The 26,073-nt window shown below is 42.8% G+C and overlaps 2 protein-coding genes across 5 annotated transcripts; both read left to right on the plus strand.

Moving 5' to 3' along the window:
• The first annotated feature begins 1,444 nt into the window (after positions 1-1,444).
• On the plus strand, positions 1,445-19,878 carry SFT2D1 (SFT2 domain containing 1). Of its 4 annotated transcripts, none has more exons than XM_086744841.1 (9): positions 1,445-1,704; positions 7,341-7,427; positions 7,991-8,070; positions 9,294-9,376; positions 12,155-12,236; positions 14,651-14,686; positions 15,410-15,468; positions 16,875-16,904; positions 19,167-19,878. In XM_086744841.1, the coding sequence occupies exons 2-9, from the start codon at positions 7,382-7,384 to the stop codon at positions 19,204-19,206; spliced, it is 456 nt and encodes a 151-aa protein (XP_086600967.1). In that variant the 5' UTR covers positions 1,445-1,704; positions 7,341-7,381; the 3' UTR covers positions 19,207-19,878. The 4 variants fall into 4 exon arrangements, with proteins under 4 accessions (XP_086600967.1, XP_086600970.1, XP_086600969.1 ...); XM_086744842.1 differs by lacking the exon at positions 1,445-1,704 and adding an exon at positions 1,779-2,022; XM_086744844.1 differs by lacking the exon at positions 7,991-8,070.
• A 1,682-nt stretch (positions 19,879-21,560) lies between these two features.
• PRR18 (proline rich 18) lies at positions 21,561-22,732 on the plus strand. The gene has a single exon (XM_086745285.1). The coding sequence runs from the start codon at positions 21,573-21,575 to the stop codon at positions 22,395-22,397; it is 825 nt and encodes a 274-aa protein (XP_086601411.1). The 5' UTR covers positions 21,561-21,572; the 3' UTR covers positions 22,398-22,732.
• The last annotated feature ends 3,341 nt before the right edge of the window (positions 22,733-26,073 follow it).

Consider the following 26,073-nt stretch of genomic DNA (forward strand, 5'->3'; position numbering starts at 1 on the left):
ATGTTGCTCCCTTACACATGCTCTCCTCCCTGCTCTGGTTCTTGCAAGGTATGGGCTGTGCTGGCTGTTGTTGCCTGTTTGCACATAGCCATGTCTGCAGGCTGTCTCCCGTTCAGAATTCTGGCCTTGACCTAAAGCTTCCTGAGATGCTGATGGCCTATCATCAAGCTGGAAAGGTACGGTTTGTGTCCAAGGGTTCCACCCAAAAGCTGATGTACAAAACATGTGGAAAACTCTTCCTAAGAGAAGTGTGCATGGGGAGGGGAACAGGGTGGGAGCTCTCCTCTCATGGAGGGGAGAGAGAACGAAGGTTTTAAAACCTTCACAAAAGGTTTCTGTCTTCATAGGGGACTCTGCTGCCCTGGCTCTTATCAAGTTCCACTCACACAGCAGCAGGTTACATAGCCCCTATCATTCACGTTCCTCTCCCACCCCACCCCACCCTGCCGCCTGCTGTCACTTTGCAGCCAGGCAGCAGGCAGGGAACACCCGCTGGCTTTTTTTCCCCCAGCCTCCAGCCTTGTTCCCCCTGCAAACTACTCAGGCCACGGCCGTGGCGCTCATCTGAGCAGAGCCATGTGCCAGGACACAGGAATGGCCTTAAAGGGTGTCCAGGGGGTCAGTGTCTGAACAGAGCAGGACAGGGAACACTTATGTTGAGTGACCATGCTGGAACAGAGGGGATGGTGGTTGAAGCGCTGCTGGGCACTAGCAGGTGAGGCAGCCAAGACAGGGAGACAGCACGACAGCCTCTAACCGTACCCTTTCTCCCAGGGGCAGAGGTTAACGGACAACACAGAGCCACACTGGAAATTGCCACATTGACACGTGTTACATTCACTCATTGAAGAAGGCCTTTCCAGCTAATCCCATTTCTCTCTGTCCCACACATTCATAGCTGGAAAAGACATCGGACTTGCTGGCAGGCGGTGCACGGGGATGCAACAGACGCCCCCTAATTCAAGGAGCGCCGAGGCTCTTTGGTGTGAGGCCGTTTCCACTGGTGTTCACTGCGGAGCCGCTGCCTGGTAGCCGGATGCGCGCACGCTGGGCCCATCTGCACCGTTTTGGGGGCACAACCAAAGGGGGAGCTGGCAAGCCTGCCCACGCCCCAGGCTCCTTCCCTCTGCAGCGCCATGGCGCCCTGAGCGTGGCTCTAGCTGGGCCGGGTACCACCATGGCGTTACCGTTCTGGATCTACACAAAAGCCTTTATTTAAGTGCGAATTCAGGCTGCTGGGCTCGGGCAAATCACAGTGCCTGAGCGTACGGAAATAAGCCAGCTCCGCAACAGCGATGCGCGGGGGCCTGCCTGGAAAACCCCCCCGCCTCCCCAGCACCTCGGCCGACACAGGCGCCCACCTACCCTCCCCGCCCCGCCCCGCCCCGCCCCGCCCCGCCCCGCTGCGGGACACGGCCCAAGTGCGCAGGCGCGGGACCTCGCCGCTGCCTCGCGCCCAACCGCCGCTCTGCGCCGCCCCGCGGGAAACGGAGCGTGGTGCGGGGCTGCGCCCGCCGGGAGGCGCGGGGGGCAAAGCCGGCGGGTGCGTCACTTCCGGTTAGGCCAGCGACCAGGCAGGGGAGTGGGGTCTCGTCTCGTCCCGTCCCGTCCCGTCCCCTCCGGCCCGGCCTGAGCGACGGCATGGAGAAGCTGCGGCGGGTGCTGACCGGGCAGGAAGACGAGGAGCAGGGACTGACGGCGCAGGTACCGCCCGGCGGGAACCTCTTCTTCTTCCTCCTCCCCGCATCGGCGGCTTGGTGGCCGCTGAGCTGCGGCCCGCGGGCCGGCGCCCCCTCTCCCGCGGAGGGGCTGACGGTCACTGAAGCCTCCCTGCCCCCGGACCGCACCGGTGCCCGCGGCTTCAGGCGCCGCCGCGTTCCCCGCACTTCCCCCCTCCCCGGCGTCTGCCTGCGCGCCTGTCCCTGTCAGTAAGCGGGAGAGACGGGGTGGGGGGCAAAGGAGCGACGAGTTTGCTGCCTGCGCAGAAGGACGAGGTTTGTGGGCACCAGGCCCAGCCCGGAAGTGAGAGGTTTCGAATTTTCGGTGTGCGGAGAAGCTCTTTGTTGTGTTGGTGGTTTGGGGCTTTTTGGTTTTATTTTCCACCTCCTACTTCGAGATAACAGGGTCTCCTTGTCTTGTGTGTACTCTTCCTCCTAGATCGCCCTGGTACTGATAATCACTTAAACAATAGGTTTTCTTTCTAAATTGCTTCTTCGTTTCTTTTTGCCCCTGAATTTGCAAAAGCTGTGACTTTCTCTAGACAGAGTTCGTTTTGTGTGTATTGTGCTGAAGTTCCTTTTTTTTTTTTGCCTAGTACTCCTCAGGTACAATTTAATTTTTCTGTTACCTCCCCACTATCTTCCTCATCATCAGTTATGTTTTTTTTACTGAGTTTGAACACCATACATTTCTGAGACTTCACTTCTAGGTTGAAGTAAAGCTGAGCATACTTAGAAAGAACTATTTATGCCATCAGCTCCTTTTGAATTGGTGTAACTGCAGGTCAAAGTGCCCTGCATCACGGAATATCTTGATGCTGTGTGCTACAGGTTGCTGGAGCATGGTGGAAGAAGTTGGGATGTAGAGCAGCCTGGATCTGAGCTGCAGCTAATAAGCCGTGGTGAGCCAGCACAGCCTCAGTATAGCTGGTGTCCATGGCATAAGATTAGTTCCAGCAGCTTGCTGCTGACGTGCTTCACTTGTCTTTGCACGGAGTTGCTGCTGATCTTCCAGATTTGTGAACCTGACCTCTTTACCACAGTAAAGCAGCTAAATTGTATCTGCACCTGTCTGATTGTGGAAGCAGTGCAGCATCTGTGCCCTTTCCCAGCAGAGCTGGCTGCCAGCATTTGGGAGGGATGCTTCACTTTCTGATCTTATCTCAAGATTATCAAAGAAATACTTACATTTCTGTTAATCTGAGTTCAGTTCCAAGATAATTTGTTAATCTGCCATCCCAAGGCACATGTCAGATGAGACACATGACAACGACTTAAAATTCTCCTTTACTTGACACTGTGGTGTTTGTTTTAAGGCAGCAATCAATAGATAAATGCCTCTTTGAAGTGTATATCCTGAGAAGGAGAGAACAGAGCTAAGAGTGTGTCATTTGTTAAATGTCTGTAACTACACTATGTATGATTTGATTATTGAATGTAGTGATGTTCTTTTAGCTGGAGAAGACTTTAAATAGGAAAAATCTGCGCGTGTTTAAAGCCTGTCCAGTACACGATGGAAGAAAACATACGAATATGCCTCTGGTGTAGTGCAAAGGAGCTTCGTGCTGAGAAGATGACCCAGAAAGATCTTCTTTAAAGTAAATAAATACCCACTGAAGAAAAACTAAAGTGTTTAGGTTAGGCAATGTCTGTTGTAGGTTTCTCTCAAAGTAGCAGTGTGTTTCTAGAACACGGGAAATTAAGCATCTTTTCAAGTGAGGAAATTCATATGTGACATTCAGTAAAGCAATAGCTCTACAGCTGAGTGGTGTTGACTATTTTTAAAGTGTGCATAATAGAGTAAAAAAGTATGTGCCTCCATGCAGAGAAGGTAAGGTTGTGAAGGAAAACATAAGGTTGTGCATTTTGTGTGTAAAATCTTTAGTTGTTTTAGATCTTTCTGGAGCAGCATCATGTGTTTGGTTAAAAACAATGGCCCTCTCTTCAGAATAGCTGATAGTTGTGTAATAGCCATCATATGGTTTATGCTCATAGCTGTCTCTGTGTTCTGCTCCTTCTTGATCTTTGTGGAACCATTACCGTGGAGTCAGCAGTAGTTCCTGTTAAGGAAAGTAAAAGAAAAGTATATAATGAGACGATTGTGTGATGATTCAGTGAAGTCTTTCTGTACTTTCTAAGCTCTTCAGATGATCAGCTGTCGCTTCTTGCTGCAATTAGATCAATTATTCTAAATATAGAGGAAAAAAAGAATTAAAGGAATTTGTTACAAAAAAAAATCAATTCTAAATTGTAAATATATCAGTGTAATGATGTTGTCAGGGCAGCATTATGCTGCTTAGTTTTGTCAAGACCAAAAGTAGTGTAAAATCAGTCCATTTTACACGTAGGCTTATTTACTGGCTGTAGTTTCATGATAGTTGTCGACTGACAACTGCTTAAAGCATTCAACAAGATTTTAGCAGGAGAAATAGACTAGATATTTAAATTTCTCATATTTTACTCTAAAGTGTTAGTAGAAATACATATAAGGTAGCCTGTTAGGGAAAGATGAAAATATATCTCTAAATATTTTTTTGAAATATTGCTTAGCAACTCAATTTTGCAAATGTACTCAACATTTATTTGAAATTGATTTTTCCATTACTTGCGTATTATTAAATTTGCTATCAGGAAAAGATGTAATTGTTAACTTCTAGGATCTTCTTTAAAACCTGTAAAAGAAAGTGCTTCTATTGTTTTGTTTTTTTTTTTCTTGCCCACATGGAAAGCTTTTATAAGATAATCCATGTATGGGAGGGGTTTAGGTAAATGTTCAAAATAATAAATGTTTTTGAACAATGGCAACCTTGCACTGTTATTTGTCACTGGCAACTTGGGTATTAGACGATTGCAAGACCATTCCTTGTGTTTCAGGAAGTCTGCCTTCCAGATTCCAGTTTCCACTTAGGGTTTCCTCTTGATTTTTGGATGTTTTGGTCATTTCTTTTGTTGTAATATTTTATTGGAATATCCTGTGAATAATAGTCTTTGCTTCTTGCTCAGGAGTTTGGCATTAAAGGTTAGCTATAGAAAACTAAGGATTTCTGTTTGTTAATTTCTGTTTCTTTTTTCTTTTTATTGCTTAGAAACAAGCTGATAAGCAGTATAATGAGAAGGATATGTTTTACAGGAACTCCCCTGCTGCACAGTTCTCTATATGAATGTTTCCCCAGATGAGGAATTTGCATAGCATTTTTTTCAGCCTTCTAAGTAAAAGCTTCTGCTAATGCAAATGTCGTGGAGTGTAATGCCAACTCTTTTTATCTGAAATCTAGGATTAGCTGTACAGCTTATGTCAGACAATAAAAAAAGCCGTAATCACCCTTATGTTGTTTCCTGCTTTTGTTGCATAGGCAAGTTTACTAACTATTTCTTAGGGTTCTGGTTCATGTTCTCTGAGTGTAGGTGTAAGAAACTAAGCTGTTACGTCAGAGTGTCTCACAGCCCCTCTTACAGAAATTACTGCTCCTGCAGCAGATGTGGTAGAATAGACAGGTGCTGTGTCAGGTACTCAACCTCTACAGATGTATAGTATTTTAAATCTTGTGGCATTTTTTGTTCTGAGCCTTCACTTATTTATGGTGATAGTACCTTTTCCACCTAATAACTGTTAGGGATTTAAATGAAGATAAAGCTGTTTTCAAATTTATAGGAAAAATGAAATTTCCTGGTAGCTGTTTCAGGAACACCGTCAAATATTAAGGCTAGAAGTAGAATAGAGTAAGTGACAGCGATGTGCCTGATCCACCTGAAGAAACTATGTACCTTCATCCTTTCCCTGTTTTCTAGGCAATCTGAACTGTGTGCGTTGGGTGTACTGATAGTGTTGGCCCATCCACACTTCATTTCTGAGCAGGGATGGAAAGGATTTTTACTCCTTTTTTTTTGTTGTTTGTTTGGTGTATGTGTAATTAGTTGCATGAATAGATGTAACTTAATGCATGAGTCAAAAGAGTATCTTGTTATGGCCTGCCAGTTCTTCTTGCGCTTCATGCATGTATAGGCATTCAAGAATGTGACTATCAAATATTTCAAATACTAAACCATCTTTCAGTTACTGTTTTTCTTTGCTTCTTTAATGCGTACATAAGGATAAAGAGTTGAACCTAACAAGGTAAGCTGCATCTTCTGACCTTTGGGAAGTTCTGTCTTAACTGCTGAACACAAAGCAGGGGAAAGAAGATTCAGTACGATATTGTATCCCAGCTGTATGTCTGCTCAGACAGCATGCAAATGTAAAAGCTTATTTTTAGTGTTCTGATCCCCCTTCTTAAGTAAATATTGAAAGTATTTAATTTGATGAAACAGAGTTTGTAATTTTTTTATAAGCAGAAAGTAGTCCAGGCTATTTGTTGTTTTCATACGTCCAGATGCTGATTCATCACAGCACGTAAATGTGTACTTGTATGTGGCCCTTTTTTATTAATTAGGTATGGGTTCTTCATTTGTACAGATGTGAAATCATTCTAAGCAGTAACCCAAGTTTCATTCATTCGTTGACCACTACCTGAAAGAGAAATTTTTCAAAGGAGTAGGAGAAACATCAAACTCATTGGTTCGGGAAGTCCTAACTTGTTTATTTGGTTAATAACACTTGATTGAAAGTGTCTGTAGACTAGGTAACAAGAGGGCAAGTTTGCTTGTGTCATCTGAAAAAAAAATAGGAAAGTTAGCTTTTTATAGTCCTCTTACGTAAGCTGAAGCAACACTTGACTGAAAAGACCAGTTTGGAATAGGAAGTTTATTTGATTTTAGTGACCTAGAGTAAGCTGAAATACATTGTTCTTACAGCGTGGGTGGAGAAGATGAGCATCTCTAACCAGCCACTTCTGCTGAAAGGGGTTGTTCTTCTGCCAGCTATGTGGTTCTGCCTCTTTCCTCATATCAGCCCCGCAGCTTTTCTGACATCTTGCTGAGCTGGTGTGGCTCATTAGTCTAGCATAGGACTAAGTCATCAGACTAGAAGAACACTAGTTCTTTTCCAGCTTCATGAGTTGTGTCAGCTAGCTCGTCTCATTAAAGGGTCTTACAAGTTCTGGAGTCACACAGGAGAAGCAGAAAGTAAAATTACCCCTTTCAGCAAGTTGGCTGTCAATGAAACAAGTGGTGTTAACCTGCCTACACCTCCACCCTGTAAGGAACAGTAATTGAAGTGGAATCATAATGCTTGCAGTGGATACTTGTACTGATATGTACAGTGGGTTCTGTCTAGTAGCAGGAGAAGGTGGTAGTGTCTGTAGGAACATACAGTGCTGCAGAAATAGATGTGTTCATCTGCGAATTACTAGAAAGGTACATTCATTCTTCTGCTCGGGTATAGTTGTGAGAATTTTCAATTGTAGTAGTATAGTGAAAAGAAAGTCTGTTTGAAAGTGGAGCAGTATTGCTTGAGTGCCAGGATATACCTTCACAGGTTTTATTTTTTTATTTTAATTTTTTTTAATTTTGAGAATATGTTTTCAAATTGCTAATATAATTTCTTAAGCACGGTAAAATAACTTTCTGGCTAAAAAAAAATATTTTGTTTGAAATTAAGGACTTCAGTAGTAAAGGAAAAAAAGTCTTTAAATTGTTCAAAACTGGGTTTGTAATTTTTTTTTTTTTTTTTTTTCTCCTCTTAAGGTCCTCGATGCCTCAACACTGAGCTTTGGTACTCGAGTCAGATGGTTTGCCATATGTTTTGTTGCTGGCATTGTGTGTTCTGTTCTTGTAAGTAAAGTGATTCTGTGTTTGCTTTATCCTGTGTCCAAAATTTTATATACATAAGTTTAACTGGACATTAAATGTATAATTAGCTTGTAGGGCCTATTGTTCTGTAAATTATGACTTTGACCATCTTTCTACCATTCACAGCAAAGAGCATTTTTATTGTAGCGTAATACAATTTCTTACTAAAAGATTTGAACACTGACAATATGTGCTATATTTTTAATTTAGATTTGTGAGTGGTCTACTAGGAAAGAGCTTTTGCTGTTGTTCAGTGTGTACCCATTTTATTTCTATTCTCTCCAGTCAAAGGAGAAAAGGAGAGAGAAGCTTGAAAGGTTTTTAAGGGCTGAAGAAACCACAAGTGTAACCTGTCACACTCACAAATCAGTAGATGATGACTGTGGTAGCATGTTGACACTTGAAAAACCTACTGCACTTCTATCGATCTTATGGGCAGAAAATAGTTTGTTAATTCTCAGACTTGACGTGTTGGCAGGAGGCTCAAGTTTGCAGTTAAAAGTTGAGAACCAGTAATTGATTAGGTCTATCAAAATCTGACACAGGTAACTTGCAGTACAAAGCATCTGCACGGAAGGTCTCAGAAGCAGGTGAAAAAACATTGGGAAAGTACGCAGACTGCTTGGTTTGTGTTTTTTCTTTCTTTCTTTTTTTTTTTTTTTTTCCCCCTTTATTTTTTTGTTCCATTATGAAGTAGGATGTTGGTTCTTTGCGGAGCGTGACTTTTGATGTAAGCTAGTCAGCAGCCTTTGGCTAATGTATATGGATGACACTTGCATTTTTTTTTGTGGAGACTGTCAGGCAGATTGTCTTGACTTGTAATGCATTCTGGTAGTAGGATAGAAAAACTTGTCCTGTGTGCATTGGTTTCTGGTTTTGCTATTATTTAAGTGCCTGCTGCTGCTCTTTCATTTACTGTAAAAAGTTTTTAAACCAAAGAGACTTATGTAATGACAGGAAGAAGCAGCTGTGGAGGAGCAACCTGTTTCTTGCTTGTTTTGAGGCACTCGTTGAGCCGCTGTCCAGCAAGTGGCTGCTTCTGATTCTTCATCAAAACTTGCAGTTTGTTAGACTCCCTGAGACCCAGAGGTAAACCAGAACAGTTGGTGGTCTTACCTATGAGAGGTCTTATTTAAGTGGTAATCAGTTCACATGAAGCTGAGAGCTGACAACTCCACCTTCTTCTGCTTCAGATTATGGGCCTTTTGGAATATTTATTATGTTCTTGGCTGGCCAAAATTACAGGTGGTGTTTTTTCTTTAGTCTTTGCAAAGTGTCCATAGGCTTTCCTTGTGGAATGCAATTACAGTCCTCTTGCAGCTTTCCATGGTTGCTTGTACTGTGGTCTGTGCAAAGTGGCACCACAGATTTCCACTGAAATTGCAATTGATAGAATATAGCTGCTTTTATCTTCTCTCCCCTGCCTCCAGAACACAATCCAGACTGCGAGTCTGGATGGTTGGTTGGAGGAGAAAGGAGATGGTGGATATTAGTGTTGCTTTATGACATTTTATCCTTTGTGTGCAGAAGTGTATGGTGTTTAGTGGGGCATTGTAACAAAATGGAAAGTATCATAAATAGAATATAAACAATACAAATAAACGTTATAAGCAACATAAGTATTGCTTCGTTTTAAAACCTCGATATAATAAATCAATACATTATTTTGCCAGTAGGTGGCAATAGAATTATTCTGAATGTTGACTACTACAAAACTGAGAACCGTATACTCTGCTAGTGTGTGCTAGAATTACACTCTTCATAGTCTGAATATATATTTATAGAATATCAAATCTAAATAAATTGAATTAACTAATTAAAAACATACAAATAACTTATCTTTTATAGGGAACAGCATTGCTATGGCTCCCGAAGGGTATAAAACTTTTTGCAGTGTTTTACACTCTGGGAAATATTGCTGCATTAGCCAGGTATGATTTCTTAATTATTGTTATTAGAAACATCCTTCTTTTCATCTGCATTTGTTTGCTTTTATTCTAAAATGCTGTCTATGTTGTGTGTAAACAACGTTGTTTTCATATTGAAATGCTAATAACATAAAATCTTATTTGTCCTACAGTTTTAAGATTAATAACTAGTGAATATTAGTTATTCACTTGTTACTTCCCCATTGTAGTGTTTTATGTGGTTGTTTTGTAGGACAGATCACAAGTGCTGTCTGAAGTATGAATAACAAATTGCTAGCTGAATGTTTTGTACTTTTCACAGCTAAGTCCTTCTGCCAGATACAGAGGTATCTCAGTTTCAGGGGCAAACTAGTCTGCCTGCTGTGTGGATGCTTTGTTACTGGACGGAGCTTTTTGCTTCTAACAGAGAGATCATCCTGTTTCTAGGAAAACTTTGTGAAAAAGGAGAGGCTCAGGAAAGCCTCATTTTGACTGTAAGGCCCAGCAGAATCTAAAAATGGTTCACAGTGTATTTTAAACTCTGTGCTTGGTTCTTTGCAGTGTTCTGTGTAGCGGTTAGTCTTAAAATATCTGCAGACCTCCTAGGATCTAAAACTCTTCTTTCACTGTTTGAAAGATGTGTAAGAAATAGCTTAATGTCAAAGTATTTTCAGTTTCTGTTTGTCCTCCTTCTTTAACTATCTTAGCGTAGTTGGAGCATGGTCATGGGACTCGGAAACCATGGAGTCTGGTCTTGACTTTTATGGACTCTCTGTGACTTAAGTCAAGTCACTTAACTCTTGAGTCAAAGCACTGTTAATCTGTTAAAACTCAGGCAACGTATCGTTAAGTTCTGAGAAATGTGATGGTGTACTACTTTTCCTCGATGAATTTGTTAGGGGGCAAAGATGTTTATAGTGGAATTGAGTCTCTCATTTGTATAACTATTCTATCTCATACTAAAATAAGACAAAAAGTTAATACTGAGGTAGGCAAAACTATGTATTTCCCTTTCTCTCCCTTACCTTATTCTTTGTTGTTGTTGTTTTAACCTAGTATTTTGGGAGTGTTTTCACTGCTTGAAATTAAATTAGCATTTTAGACACTTGATACTAACCAAGTGTAATTGTCAGCGATTGAAGAGGAAAGCTTTTACAAACTGGTCATTTCTTTTAGGAGAATGCTGAAAAACTTTAGTCTGGACTACAGCTACAGTTAGAAATAAAAAGAGGCTCCTTTCCCCATTAGCAGTCCTTTTAGGTGTAAATAACAGGCAACTGTGTTCTATGAAGAATAGGAAATGACAGTAAAGTCCTGAATTGACAAGGAGATTTGAACTTTTTCAGGTTTGTTTGCAAGTCTGTATTTAAAATAAATGCAATTACCACTCTCACTAAATAGTCCTGTCTCGCCTGGTTTTACTAAAATTTTCTAGCCACAAACATGAAACCAATAATACTTATTTGATTATTCTTTGGGATGGTTAGAGTACCTCCTACGGAATGTGTTGTATATAAGAAATATCCCATGTAAGTGGAGGACTCTAGATTTTTCCAACCCTTGTGCTCCCTATGGATTCTCTCACATCTTTGGAGAAGCTCTTACGATGTCTGTCCTTCAATGGTAATCAGACTAGCATCAGTGCATTTTGCTTCCTATATTTTTTCTGTCTATTTTATGTGGCCTGAACCTCCCTCATTTTTACCACCATATTTTCATCATCCCTATCCTCCCAATAGCTAAGTATTTTTTTTTCTAGTTCTTCAGGTCTCTTTTTTATTATTATTTGTCTTTAATTGTGTGCACAACAGCCAAGATGAAAAAATACTGAGAAAAAGTTAGTTTGAATTGCAGTGAATTTAAAACATTTTTTTCTATTGAACTGAGAAAAATTTTTTTTTTTCCATTTAATATGGACTTTTGAGGTCTGTCTACACAACTTAAGAAAAAAAAGTGAAGAGAAGGGGATATATACACAAAGTTGCAAAAAGGGAAACATCTGGATGTGGGAGATTATTGATTCAGTTTACTGCTTGGGGTGTGGACTCTCATATTTCTTCTGTCTTAGAAGATGCCTGCTTCACTAGGCTTATGACTAGTTTCAGGAGAGAGCTCTACCACGCTGTTTTCCTGCTACTGATTGTTTTATTTCATATAAATAGATATTAACTGGAAAAAGGAGTTAAACTAAGTTTCCTGCTCTGTAATAAGGCATTCAGATCATGACAAGGTTCTAGGCATTCTCACTCTCTCACTAAATTTTTATATTTTCTACAAGGCAGAATGGCGTCAATGGCAGGGAAGGAAGAGACTCATCTCAGAGTACTTGAAGCCAGATAATTACTCCTACAGTTGAGTTCTTAGTTCACATTGCATTTCTTTGCATGAACAGGTACAGCATAGCATTGCTGATGGTTTTCATTCTCCTTTCAAGTTAACTGCAGAGTAGAAGAAAGCTGGAGGATTTAATACAAACTACTGAACTTTTTCCTTCTTTTTTTTGCTTGCTGAGTTTGGGCAAAGAGTTAGAGCCCACTGCTATAAGTGGTCATGAAATTCTTTCCAAAACATTACCAGGGTTGACTCAATTCATAAGCTGTTCCCGGGACTAAATACATGGAGTATTTCATCTTTTGTTCTAGCAGGTCCCTGTTGCTAAACACCAAAATACTTTTTTTTTTCTTTTTTTTAAGCCTTTATAGTCCTCCAAAATGTTGAAAAACTGGGTAATTACCTATTGTCTTTTACAAAGTTTTATTTGAAAGTGATTTACCATTTGTTTTGTTTTTTCCCTCCTATTAGTACCTGTTTCCTGATGGGGCCACTGAAGCAATTGAAAGCAATGTTTGAGCCAAAAAGATTAATAGCTACAGTTGTGATGTTGGTAAATATACTATCTTTACTTGCTTTTGCTAAAAAGTTTTCCTTTACCCTCAAAGCTAAATTTGAGGCTTTACTAAAGGGAGGTTATTTCTCCGTACACCTCTTCTTTGTACTAGGTAATAATAGTCAAGCCGATGACCTCTGTATATTATAAAGATTATTTACCTGCTTCCTATGAGCATCTGTGTTTGTTGCTTATGATTTAAAAACAAAAAAAAATCATTTGGACTAAAATGTTATTTACTAAATATTTCTTACTGAATGCTAAGATTAGGTTAATTTATTTTCTAAAACAATTTCTTCAAGAACAAGACTAGAGAGAGGCTTTTCAGCTGGTATGAAAAGTCAGCAGTCGCCAAGTCTAGCTTAACAGTTGTTCGTTAGCTGCAGCTCTGTTTGTATAGCTTAGTGGTTCAGCACTTCCAAAGCGATGGAGAAGATTAATTTCTCTCCCCAGAGTCTGGGAAGCCACATGTTCAGCTTCACCCTTCTCCATTGTGAGGTCCTTGGCTGCTTTACTTCCATGATCATAATTTCTTTTTCCAGGAGGATGGAAAAAACAGCCCCGTCCCCAGTCTCAGAATTCCTAGCCCAAAACTCTGTATTAGGTAGTTGAAAACAAGTGTCTGCCCTTGCTGCTTCTCTTTTGTACTTATTTTCTCTCTTGGTCCTCCTGATTTGTTTCACCTTTTATTTTTAAAATGTTGTTGGCTGTCCTATTCTCCCTATCATATAGCTTGCTTTTCCAGTTTATTACAGCCCATGTGGATAAGAAACACTTATGAATTCTTTGTGGATGTCCATAATGAGAGTTGTATATTCTTTCTCTCGCACACCCACATGAAAAAAAGAAGTTATAATCTCATTTGAGAAGCTCATGTTTGCCCATATCTTTTGGGGAAGTGACTTGATCCTTGCTTGGACTCAAAGCTTTGTTAAAGAGGTGACATTTTGCTGTCTCTTCCAAATCATACTAAGTTACAAGTCCTAGGGAAGTTTCATCGGTATGCAGTAAAAATGTCCAAGAATGTATCTGATTCTCTAGAGTCTATGTTTGCTGAGCATGAATTCTCCAACACTGTGGGCTTTCTCTGGTCAAGCTGAAAGCCTAAGCCAGACACTAAAACAGCCACCACAAAAATAATTTGCTCTGATGGTCCTGTCATCCACTATGTTCAGATGTGATGACAAAGAAAATAAATTGCTTTGAAAGCTGTAGAAACAAGGTGCGTCTGGGAAATGGAAGGATAACAGAAAGCAGGAAAAAAAAAAAAACATCACAAGCCTACCTACCTACCTGTGCAGAGAAGCTACCAACAAGGCTAGGAAAAGACAGAATGAAAGGTTTCGTCTAATAGGGAGCAAAAACATTGGATGAGAGCTAAGACTGTTAGGATGGAAAACTTGAGTAATACAGAGAAGAACTGGAAACCTTCTGAAGTTTAGAAAACTTTTGATGTATTTGACTGTTTTCTTCCCCATCCTAATGCAAAGCTAGAACTGTAGGCAACTCAGGAGTCACAATTATGTTTGGAATATTTCAAGAGAGTCTGTTGACATTTCATTGAAAGAAATAAAAACAACAGAGTTTTTTCGGTGAAGATTAAATTAGAGTGTCATTCTGGTTTCTGCTATGTGTACTGACAGATGGAGAGAGCCAGGTGAGATTTAGTGAAAAAGTTCCAAGTGAGGGTTAAGCTTGCACAAATGATGTGATTACAGTGATAGGGCTTACTATGCCAAATTAATGTTCCATCAGATGTGTGTAAGTAGCTTGAATAAAGCTTCATGTGAGCTTTTTCACTGTGTATGAGGCAGCTGCTCCCTGGTGGGCTCTTCATTACTGTCAGAAGATAAAAAAACACTGGCAAAAGAAGCAGAGCCTGTGTTTGTCAAATATTGTAATTGTGAATGGATGTTTTTAATGATGGGTTGTTCTTGGTAATGCACACACATTTCTTGTCAAATGTTGATATTACAAATACTACATCCAAAATGAGACTATGTATTGAAATAACAGACTAGCAGTTCCCAGACTACTTGATTGCTTTCAAGCAGTCTTTATCATCTAAGCTCACCTCTTAATAGACCTAACACATAAGGCTACACAGACCTGGTTATACCCCTCATGGTTCCTGAAGTTAGTTCCTGCCTCCTCTTTCTCCTAACACCTGTCCCAGCCCTTTTGGCCATGAAGCACATCATACTGTGCTTTGGAAAACACCACTTTACCTGGAGTTCAGCGTATAGTTGCCGTGTGATAGCCTTTGGCTCTGCTTGTTCAGTGGTCAATTCTGAAAATGCTGATTACCCACTGAAAACATGAAAACAGTTACTGTATTTGCTTGTGTGTTTGAGTATTCATTCTTTTCTCCTTTTTTTTTTTTTCCTCTCTCTCCTTTCATGTTGCCCCAGCTTTTCCTAGTATTGACTCTGTGTGCTGTATTCTGGGTAAGTGAGAACACTTTATTCCTCTAAGGAGCAATCTACCTTGGTTAGTTTCTTAATTGTATTACAGCTTTAACATACAGTTCCATTCCAGAGGAAAGGTGTGTTCAGGAGTTGTCTTTTCAGCTGCAGCTGAGTTTAGGTGGAGTGATGAGCATGTTGGCTTCAACCTGCATGTGATGTAGATGAGAATACAAAATCTAGAGCATCAGGTTCAGTCTGCAGACCTCTAGACTAAGAACTAAGAAAAGCAAGTTAAAATATACTTTCATCTTACATCAGAGAAAGTGTAGTGGTCTGTAGCAGCCACAGGTACAGAATATTAAACTGATTAAGACAGAGGAAGAGAGACAGAAGTAGTACCTTCAGGCACCTTGATTAAAAAACCGGCTGTAGTTGTGTTCCATAGAAGAAAATACATAGCTGAAGTGAACTTCCGTATTTGCAGAAGTACAGTATCATGGATGAAAGTGAAAGTGTTAGCATTGATGCTGTTAAATCTTTTCAAAGCTAGAGAAGGTTTTTGTAGCATGATGCAGATCGAGTGACGGATAAAATGAATGGGAAGTTGTTAGATTGGAAAGGAGCAGCAAATTAAGTTAAGACAAGGCAATTTAGGCATCGTCAGTTAACTAAATTTTTGACTGAACAGGCTGTTGCAATTGTTTACGGTGTAGGCTAGTGCAAAATGACCTAACTTGCAATATTTGCTTTATTTTTACCTAGTGGAACAAAAAAGGTTTGGCAGTGTTATTCTGCATATTGCAGTTCTTGGCAATGACCTGGTAAGATTCTTAAAATTCGTTTTAATTTCTTCTCCCTGCCCCTGCACTCGCATGATTATAAACCTATATATATATATGCACTTCACATAACATAAGTGTGTCCAAATGCCAGCCTCAATCTGTTTTTCTAAGCTAGGTTGTGTAACTTCAGCGAAATCTATATGCAGTCATCTTGCAAAAATGGTAATGTTAAGTATATTCTGCGATGTGTGAACTTATTTGAGGCATTATGAAAGGAATAGATAGGCAAAAAAATTCTCATGCTTTTTCTCTCTTGTGAAAGTAACTGTGTATATTCATATGCCCTGCTTTTAATTGTCGTCTCCTTTTTTGAGTTCTAACTAACTTTTCATTGTTGAAGAAGCTAAATAGCATTTTCGTAGGGTGTGTCCTGCCACAAGAATATTCACTATCACTGAGGAAAGAGTGGCAGGATGCTAGAGGGTAAACTCAGTGCAGCAGGTACCGTGATGACCATCCAGATGCGATCAAGGGCTAGGCGTGGGAATGTGTGAGCACAGTTAGGGGAGTGCTTGCAAGCCTGGGCAGGAGTTTTGGAAGTTACTGCTTTCTCCATGGAGATATGACTGAACATACTTGGTCTCCTTGTCTGAGCTGCATTATTTGGTACTAATGCTTAGGCCATCCAAGGTGACCACAGTTTTTGTTTGAACTTGCCCTGCATACACAGTGTCTGTACTGAACTTGGATCTGAGGACAAATAATCTTTTGTTCAGGATAGGGACTGTTGAGCATCGTCTTGGGCCCACGTAAGGGAAGACTGCTAACTTAAACGATGTTCTACATGTTTACAGCAGGCAGCTTCACTTTTGTTAAGTGTCCTAGAGCTTGATCAGGCTGGGCATGAGAACAACACATAGCCTGGAGGCTTGCGAGAAGCAAGTTTCAGAGGATAATAGAATTATCAGCTGTTTGAGTGCCACAAGGGTGGCATGTTACTCATACTACAGCATATATCTGTATTTAGGGTTACATAACTAATGATTAAATGTATATTTGCATAGTAATGTATATTGTCTTTTAAAATGAAAAAAGTTGTCTCTATCGTCTTGAAGAACACAGGTTTTCAGAAATCTCTGTTCCTTTTGAATCTGATGGTAGTAAATCTGCTTTTTTAAGTTTGTGTGCAATAGAAGTTACAAGATGTATTTAGAAAAAAAAAAAAAGGGAAAAAGTAAACCAGGAAATCCTTGACAGTATGTTTAGTTTTGTCCAAGCCTGTCATCTTTTCTCAGGTAAGCGTTAAATTGAGTAGGTCATCTTTCTTTAAAGTTTTGTAACAACAGGTTGCTTTCTTTAATGCTGGACTGAAGTGAAATAATTTGGTTCTAGGAGAGACATGAACAGTCTGTCAAATATACTTTTTTCTTGGTTTTTTTTTTCAGGTATAGTCTGTCATATATTCCTTTTGCAAGGTGAGTCTGCATAATTAATTCCATCTTAACAGAAGTCAGTTATCTTTATGCTAGAGAAGGGGGAAAAGTCCTTAAATTCAGTGTGTGAAAAAACGTAACCCGCTCCCTTTCCTTTTCATTTTTAGAAAATTATGTAGCCGAACTCAAAAGTAATGCTTAATATAGGCTTTGAATACAAGTAAAGTGCATAGTAATTCTCTTTATCAAATTTCATTCTGGTTTTCAGCACTGAAAATAATTTGAGTTTTTACTTACCTTCTCCAATGATTTAAAAATGCATTGATGCAATACTGACTTTTCCAGTACTTAGATTAAAGATAACTTATAGATCTGAGGTCTTAGAAGCAAACAAGTAAGCATAGTTTCAGCTGCTAAGTCTGCTTCTGAATTCCTCCATAATTTTTAGGAGAGGCAGAGGCAAGGCTTTGCAATAATTTTTGTTGTGGCAAGCTTCTCTCTTTTTTTTTTCACTCTTGTGTGTACAAAAATGGAACTAAAGCTGGCAAAACACACAGTGAAACCACATGCAAGTAAACAAACAGAAGAATCTGTTTCTTCTCTAATGTTTAATGTAAAATGCAGTTTGGTCTTTCAGCAGTGTGGGTTTTGAAAAAATAAAGTTCTTCCGTGTCTGTGAATCACTTAATGAGGTTTTCTATAGTGAAAGCGGGGAAAAAAAAGAAGTATTGTCTGTACCTTTTATCTGTTATCCTCTGTAGTGTTTCTGTAACTTTGCCGAAAAATGTTTTGGTTTGTTTTTTGTTTGGTTTTTTTTTTTTTTTAAAGCTTCAGATTTGATCTAGGGAGGATTAAGCTATATATTTTTTTTAAGATAGTAATTGATAATTACAATGATTAAATATTTTAACTGTCATCTCAGCTTCAACTTGTCATCTCACTACTTCTGACATCTCAAGCTACCTCAGTCAGAAGTAGTATTCTGAATTCTTACAGTTCCTGGTGGCCATGTGACAGTCTCAGTAGGGTCGTTCCTTTTTTTTTTTTCTTTTCTTTTCTTTTTAATGTTCTGCTCTGCACAGAAAACAAGTTGACCTACTAGTCACTGGTCTTTTCTTCCCTACCAACAGTACTTTAAGTTCTGGTCAGGAAAACATTAGATTATATGCATCACTTAATTTCTTTGTTTTAATTTGTCCATTAGATTTTATGATCCAAAGAACTTAATTTACACAGGCTGCTTTTCATAGTACAGTGATTTCTTTAGGGGTTATTGAGTTACTTGCTTATGCAAAATGCCATCATAAATCTTTTGTTTAGGCTGCCTTGCTTACAGAAATAGTGATCTACACCATGTTAGGGGCCAGAGAACAGTATTATGTAATTCGTTTGAAGTATGCATTTATCTGGATTTCGGCAAAATTACCATTACTTGATTTAACTCTGGTAATGGTTTGCTCTTAACAACAATTTACTTGTTCGTGGATTTTTTTTGATTATTTTTTTTCTCAATTAATGGTGGCTCTCCTGCTGGCATGACCAAAAAAAAACCCACAACAAAAAAAAACCCACAAAAAAAACCCAAAAACCATAGATCTATACATAAAATTACTTCAAGGAGTCATGACACTATTTTTCTTCATTTTTCAAACTGGCTAACAGAATACAATTTCCACTTCTTAATGAGTTGTTACATTTTTAAGAAAATTTAAGGAGACTGAGGGCTCTGAGTAGAATAGTCAGAAAATACTTTCTTTATTGTTGGTTAAAGAAATAGACGCCTTCAGATCCTCTAGACCTTCAGGCTGAGCCAGCTCTTCATCCTGCACTGGTAGTACATGTGCTTTAAACCCTTCAGCCTGTGCTTTTTTCCCACAACACGATGGTCTAACTCAAATGTGGCTTGGACTCAAAGCACCTGTGCTTTGCCAATTGTCTGGATTTGGCACGCTCCTCAGCCCTTTCCTTGCTGGCCAGCCTTTGTGACCTTTGCTGAGCCACCAACTGTGCCGCAGAACAATTTTTAACACTGTGTCTGCGTTTTAGCATGTGCAAACAGTGTGGAAGACTTGGACAATACGGGCAGACCTGAGCTTCAGAATGGGCTTTGGGTTTGAGGCCCTTGCTTTAGTTGGTGCTAAACGGTGTACTCAACATAACAACGGCTGCTAACATCCTGCATTTGATAAACCATTGATTTTTGTCTTTAGTTTAAGTACTGTTATTAATTTCAAAAATGTAATGGTTGATATGTATATAAAGAAAATAACAAATAGCTGACTTTTTTTTCTCTTCTTTTTAAAGGGATGCTGTGATTAAATGCTTCTCGTCCTGTCTAGGGTGAATTAAAACCAGGAACCACTGTGTGCTTTAAAAGCCAACTTTATTCTTCTGTGAATTTTGCTTGGAAAACTATACTTTTCCACTCCCGAAATACCCAGTAACAGTTTCGTATTTTCCTTGCCTTTTGCATTTGGGGGAATAAATAATTTTTACTAGAAACAGTTTTAAAAATAAATTGGGTGAACAGTTTTTGTTTACCCTGGAACTTTTAGGCTTTTTTTTAATCGAGAAAGTACATTTCAGTACCTTGTGCAGAGTAGTCTTAAGATTGCCTTGCATCCGGTAACACCGTTTATTCCCCAGTGGAGGCAAGCCACGAAGATCTGGGTAGTACGCAGAAAGATTTCATTTGAAGTTCTCTCTAAAACTTGCAATGTGCCGTTTCTATTTGTGTATTATTCATTGTATGTGTTTCCAAAGACAGAGTTTTATAAACATTGTAAAGATTTGGTAAGTTATAATTAACTGCTCCTTTGAAATGTCTATACTTGTGCCTTATGGAAAAAGCTTAATGAGAATATGTAAGAGGTCTGTTTAAAGCTGGTTGGATTTTATTAAAAAGCTATATTTTAAATGATTTTTTAAAAAACTTTCATACTTAAATACTTTTTATTAAAAGAACTTACAGCTAATGTATAAATGAGATTTGTGAAATAAATTAGTTTTCAAGGTGCCTAACCTGTTTTTTATTTATGAATCTGCTAGAGGGATGAAAATTTCAGCGTTACACCTAAGTAAATACAAAAATATAATAAAAAGTGGGATATGTATGTGACTATATTCAAATTTGGTTATTATATTTATGGAAGTTACTTTAAAGTTTCTTTGTGTTAGTGTTTCGACAAACTTCATTTTTACTTAAACGAGTAACAGATTGAAGTGAAACAGTCTAATTCTTTGCCTAGCTTCAATAAAGTATTCTCATTTCTAGGTTGTTTTGGTTTGCGTTTTGGTTTTTTTTTTGTTTTGTTTTTTCAACTAAAAGCTATTCGGGAGCAAAGTAAAATCCTTAATGTTTGATGGCTGATACTATGCTATAGGAGCTTCTTTTTAGCACGGGGTGGATGTGCTTGATTACCTGCGTTCTAAACCCTGGTTGTTTGGGATTTTTTTTTTTTCCTTCTAATCGACAAATAGAGGAAGGAATGGATTTGAAAAGATGCAAGCTGCAGTGCCAGGAAGGGGGCAAAAAACCCATCTTTCACTATTCCAGGTTCAGGCTAGAGACACAAATTGTAGTACATTCCTGTTAAATCTCAGTGTATGTTGCACAAAATAGCAACATCTTTTGGGGAAGCTGTATAAAGGATGCATGATTTTGCAGCAAAACTAACAACCCAGTCATGCCTTTTAACTGATTAGTAACAATAAATTGCCTGTGAGGCATCCTTCCTGCTGGTGAAAAGGGACCAGGTAGTCGTAGTTCCTTCTAGTTTTCAGTTTGTGTTGAACCAGTAGGCAGTGATGCATGCCATCCTGGAGAGGACTGTCACTGCCCCTGCCCCAGTTGCTGCTGCAGACTGTAACTGGCACCGGGGCGATCAGATCCTGCTTGTCGGTGCTTCAGGACCGGGCAGTTGTTTGTTCCGGAGTTGGTTTTGCCTGTCAACCACCAGTTCTGGTACACCATCACCTTCACTGTAATCTTTAGTTAGAATGGTATTAGTCATTCAGATTTTCTTTATTGTTATTGTTTAGGGTACTGTCTGTCTCCTCCTACACAAAAAAAAAAAAAAAGCCAGAAGTGTTGAGCAATGTGCTTTGCTTCAATCGCAGAAGGAATGGGGGCTAGGAAGAAGAATCTCTGGGCTAGGCTCTTCATTACCCAGCCAGGCTGCTCTTGTCCTCCAAGGGGTTTGTGCGTTTTGGAATTTCACGGAGGTGCGAGTCAGCTCTGGGTCCTCGTGTGGCTGACAGCGCTTCTGGAGCTCAAAAGAGCAGTAATGTTGTGAAGGTGCTGCGAGTGAGCTAGGTTAACGTGACATGAAAAGCCTGCCCTTTCACAGCGGGACGCCTGGGGACTTTGGGGAGGAACGGGGAGCCTGTCCGCCCCTCGGGGCACCAGCCCCGCCGTCCCTTTCCTCCGCCGCTGCCGTGGGCCGGGCGGGAAACGCACGGGGAAAAAGAGCGGGCGGCAGCGCATCGCCCGCGGCGGGGCGGCCGGTCCAGAAAGGGCGAGGGGCGGCGGGAGGACCCCGTCCCCTCCCGCACGCCCACCCGCGCCGGGGAAAGGGTGTTCCGGGGCGGGCGAAGGGCGGGAAGGGGGGCGGGTTGTCGAGGTGGAGTAGGTGGGGGGGGAAGCAGCGGCTGTCGGCGCAGACAGAGCCGACGCCCCGCACCGCCGCGGCTGCTGGTCCGGCTCTGGCCATGGGGCTGCAGCCCCGCCGCGCAGCGGGGCCCTGCCCGCCCGCGGGGAGATGCGCGGCCCTGCCCGCGGCGCGCACGGCGGCTGCCTGGGCCCGCAGCGAGGAGGCGGAGGGCGCTCCCGGCCGCACCGCCTCCCTGCCGCCCGTCCTGCCGGCCCCCGCCGCCGCCGCTTGCCCCGCTGCCGCCCGGGCGCAGCCCAGGAAGCCGCCGGCGGCGGCGGCCCCCAAGAAGGCAGCGCCTCGGCCGGCGGAGGAGAAGGCGGCGAGGAAGGCGCGGGGGGCGGCCCCGGAGCGGGCGGGCCCCCTCTCCAGCTCCTGGCCCTGCTCCGCCCTGCAGCGGCCGCCACCGCCGCCGCGGAGGCCGCCGACCGAGAGGGGGGCGCGGCCCCAGCCCGCCCCGCCGCAGACGCGGGGCCGGACGGGGCCGGGCAGCCGCTCCTGCGAGAGCGTCGGCGGGGCGGCGGGGGAGACGGGGCCGCGCTTCTCGCTGAGCCTGCCCCCGGAGGCCGTGCGGGTGCTCCAGCGCCGCAGCCGGGAGCGGCAGCGGGGGCAGCCCGCCCCCTCCCCCGGCGGCAGAGCGGCCCCGGCCCCGCGCGGCGCCCGGGCGGGCGGCGGCGGAGACTTGCGCGCCCTGCTGAAGGTTTCGCTGCTGAACGACCGGCACCGCTACGACGACGAGGAATACGAGGAGGAGGCGGAGGGGGCGGCGGCGGTGGACGAGGGGCTGGTGCGGAAATGCACCGAGTGGCTGCGCGGCGTGGAGAGCGCGGCTGGCCGCGACCGCCCCGACCGGCTGGAGACGCTGCCGCACCTCGGCACCCTCTGAGCCTCCGGGGAGCGGGGCGGGGCTGGGGGCAGCCACCGGTGCGGGCTGCTGTGCCCTGCGGGGGCCCGGCGGCGGTGGCGGTGGGGCCCGCGGGACGGAGGGTGCCGGTGCCCGGGGTGGGGCTGCCGCTGGGGCCGGGGACAAAGGAGCCGTGCCCGGGTGCGGGAGGAGCCGGCTCTGGGCGTCCTCCCCTCGCTCCCCCCTCCCCTTTTTTTTTTTTTTTTTTTAAAAAAGACTTCTACTTTGTACGATGTGCGTAATGGTTTTGTATATTTGTACATAAAAAGTTCATTTTTATTTATTTGAATAAACTACTCGACGTGCGTGTTGCAGCAGCCTTGGCCGCTTCGCGTTGGGCTGTGACCGCCCGAGCGCCGGTCTTCACTCTCCGGGCGTCTCAAAATGGGGAGGGCGAGCGGGAGCAGAGCGGAGAGCGTGTGCGGTGCGAATACGGGCAGCTTTAGGCTGGCGGGTGAGAGCCCCCCAGGGTGGGGGCAGCGGCTGCTGCGCTCCCCCTATGCCGGGAAAGGAGAAAGCAGAGGCTGGGCCTGTGGGGGGGCGCCGCGATTTCACACACCCCCGCGCAGAAATTCACACCCACCTCCCCAGCTGCCGTCGATGTATGAGGTGATGGAGGGGGGCGGGAGACAGCGGCATCCGCATCCTTTTCCTTTGTGCGGCCCCCCCGCCCCCGCGGCAGCTGTTCCCCCCACGCTGGGTCGTGGCCGATGCTCCCCGGAGCTCAGTGTGCGGGGTCGGGGGCAGCGGGAGAGGCTGGGCGTGCAAAAAGTGCTGCTGGAAAGGAAAAGGTAAGTCTGGACGGGCTTACGCTTGTCTTGGCCACTTACTGCTGCTCTCATCTTGCCGTCGCCCAACTTCTCAGAGCAAAAGTAAGGCCTAAATATTTGCTATGGTACAGTAAACATTGTGCAAATGTTTGCGCAGCTAGGGACAGGTTACGGTGAGTTTAGTGCCGCAAATTGGGAATTAGACATTTCACGTAGATGTCAGTTGTTTACACCCAATGATGCCTGTGTCGACTGTTCCATTAAATCACGGGAGATAAACCTTTCTCTACATTAGTTGCATGACATAGTGATAATGCTACATTTTGTACAGTATTCCCTTTTGCTCCAGGTTTGTTCAAATATTTTTTTTTTCCATGTTTCCCCCCCCCCCCCCAGCTTCAGGAATGAAGTTGATGCTTTGCAAAAATATTTATTTAGTAAGTGCACCGGTACAGCCACTGAAAAAAAATAATGAACCAATCTAATACAGGTGTGAAAGAGCTATGCTCAAAGGCCAGAGAGAAAAGCGTGGGGGAAAAGAATGTATGGAGAGTAATTCTGTTTCATTTAAGCAAACGTAGAGTCACTTGTAGTGCTAGCTGTGAAATACGCATCTTCATATTTGAACTGAGTTTCCACATAGTTCTGCCATAGTCGTCAATGTTCAGTAACATCTTCAAGCAAATCTGCCTTAACAATTGCAAATTTCCCGCCAGATTTAATTTATGCTGGATTGATGTCAGACCCACGTTTGTGTCATTTTTCCCTTTTCTAACAATGAGGAAAGCAGTAGTAGTTGAGCTGTAGCCAGGTTTTCCTCATGTGTCCCTTCTTTTGGGAAGGTGAGTTTATAAAGGAGCATCCTGGACTCTCACAAATCTTGTTCCTTGGAACTGTTCCATGCTTTCACGTAGACTATGATCAGTATCTCCAACTGCAACAGAAAGCGATTTACTCACTAAGGGCTGAAGAATGATAAAGCTTACTTGCGAGGCTGAAAGCTGCTTTGTTCAGAGTCTGAAGCACGGCACAAAATTCAATGAAGTTGAACGCACAACAGCAGCAAATGCAGCGTGACTTGGGGTGGGGGTGGCATTGAAGGGGACTGTCAAGTCTGGCAAAGGAGGAACCTGCTCAAAGTACACTAGAAAGGAGAATTAGAGAGCTCGGGAGCTGCCTGGATAGATGTTTTGTGGTTTTTTGTGTTTGCTGTTTTTTTTTTTTTTCCCCCCTAAAGAATTAATTTGTACCAACCTACCAGAGACGAAGCAGCTAAGATCTTCTAAGCTAAGTCATCATGCATGGTATTTGGAAGTGGGCATGAGGGGGGGTCATCCTGAGAGGAGGATATGGAGTCCTGATTTTGAGCTGGAGGTTGGGAGCCACTGGGCTCTCTGGAGTCACATAACTAATGTCTGCTTGGAACAGTCCCTCTTTTGCTAACAGCAAGATTTATTGGTTTTGGTCTTTGCTAGGTTTCTGCTCTCTTCTAAGAATAAATTATGCCCCGGTTGTTCTGAATACTTTTATCTGAAATGCCCATAAATCTTACAAGCATTATTAGAATAGACAAAGGAAATTATTCCTACGTACTAACAGTAACTTCTGTTAATTTTCCATGTAGCTTATCTCTCGGTATTTTTTCCATTAAAAAGAAAACTGATAGATTCTAGCATCCAAAAATTGAAGGTAAATGAAACATGATAGAACTGCTTGTTTACTTCATTAATGATAGATGTTTGAGCCCAGTGGCAGGCTTTGAAAGACAAAAATGCCTCTGGAGATTCAGACAGCGGTGCAAACCCTCAGATAAGTCATTGCGTTTGTGCAGCATCGCTCCTGCTGTCTAGGATCCGTTATTTAATTATATGCCAGTAGGCATCATATCACAAACTAATAACGGTTCCTTCTTTTGCTGAAAGAGTGAGAGCCCTCTGAATTGTTGAGAACCGAAACTTCCCATCACAGCACCTCCATCCCACCAGTTCCCAGTCAGCTGGAGCCTTCCTCCACCTGAGCCGTGGGTTCAGGACCAGGTGCCGTTGGCACGACTGGAAAATACAAGCAGGATGCTGTGAAACAGCATCTCTCCTCCACCAGCTCCCCTCCAATTGCTTTTTACAGTGTATTCGCCATCTTCAAGGTGCCTCGGCCTAAGGCTCCCACTCATGACCCTTTTAGCTGCTGAAAGACACTTATGAGCAGCTGGTGCCATGGATGCTTAAAATAATCAATAGTTGCTTTGGGGTAGATAGCTTCCCTTCTTCCTCCAAACACATCAGTATGATTTATGGTGGAAAAAAGAGGGGAAAAAAACAAACCACATATTCTGGGTGTGTGTGTCTCTCTCTCTTTTTTTTTCTTTTTTTTCTTTTTTTTTTTTTTTTTTTTAAGATCAGGAGCAGATGGTGTCAGCCATTCTGCTGTTTCTGAGCCAGCCTGCAGAAGCCAGGCAGAGGTGAAGCTCATGTTTATCTAACTGACCAGCCCCACCCCTCCACATTGCTGCATTTGCTCTGGGGTCCCAGCCCAAATCTCAACTTCCTCAGCGCCCTGCCGCAGTTTGCGTTTTCCTTCTTCTCAGGGTTGAGGGAAGAGCATGGTGTCACCCAGCTTTTGTGTTCTCTCGTGCTCTTCCTCACCAGAACCCTTGTAAGGCCCAGATGAGCGGTGTTCCCTACGTGCTGTTGTCAGCCAGCCCACGGAGAGCTCGAGGAGGAGCAGCGGGGTCCTGTCTTGGGCATCAGCTCTCCTTCCAGTTGAGAGGTGGTTTTTTTGGTTTTTTTTTTTTGTGAGCAACTTAAAGACACATTCTGTTTTCTCTCTGAAGACAAGCCTCTCCTAAGCGGTGGTTTTGTAAAGAGAGGAAGAGCTTTTGAGCAGGTTGG

The sequence above is a fragment of the Chlamydotis macqueenii genome, chromosome 3, assembly GCF_036417535.1.
Source record: "Chlamydotis macqueenii isolate bChlMac1 chromosome 3, bChlMac1.mat, whole genome shotgun sequence".
Taxonomy (NCBI): domain Eukaryota; kingdom Metazoa; phylum Chordata; class Aves; order Otidiformes; family Otididae; genus Chlamydotis; species Chlamydotis macqueenii.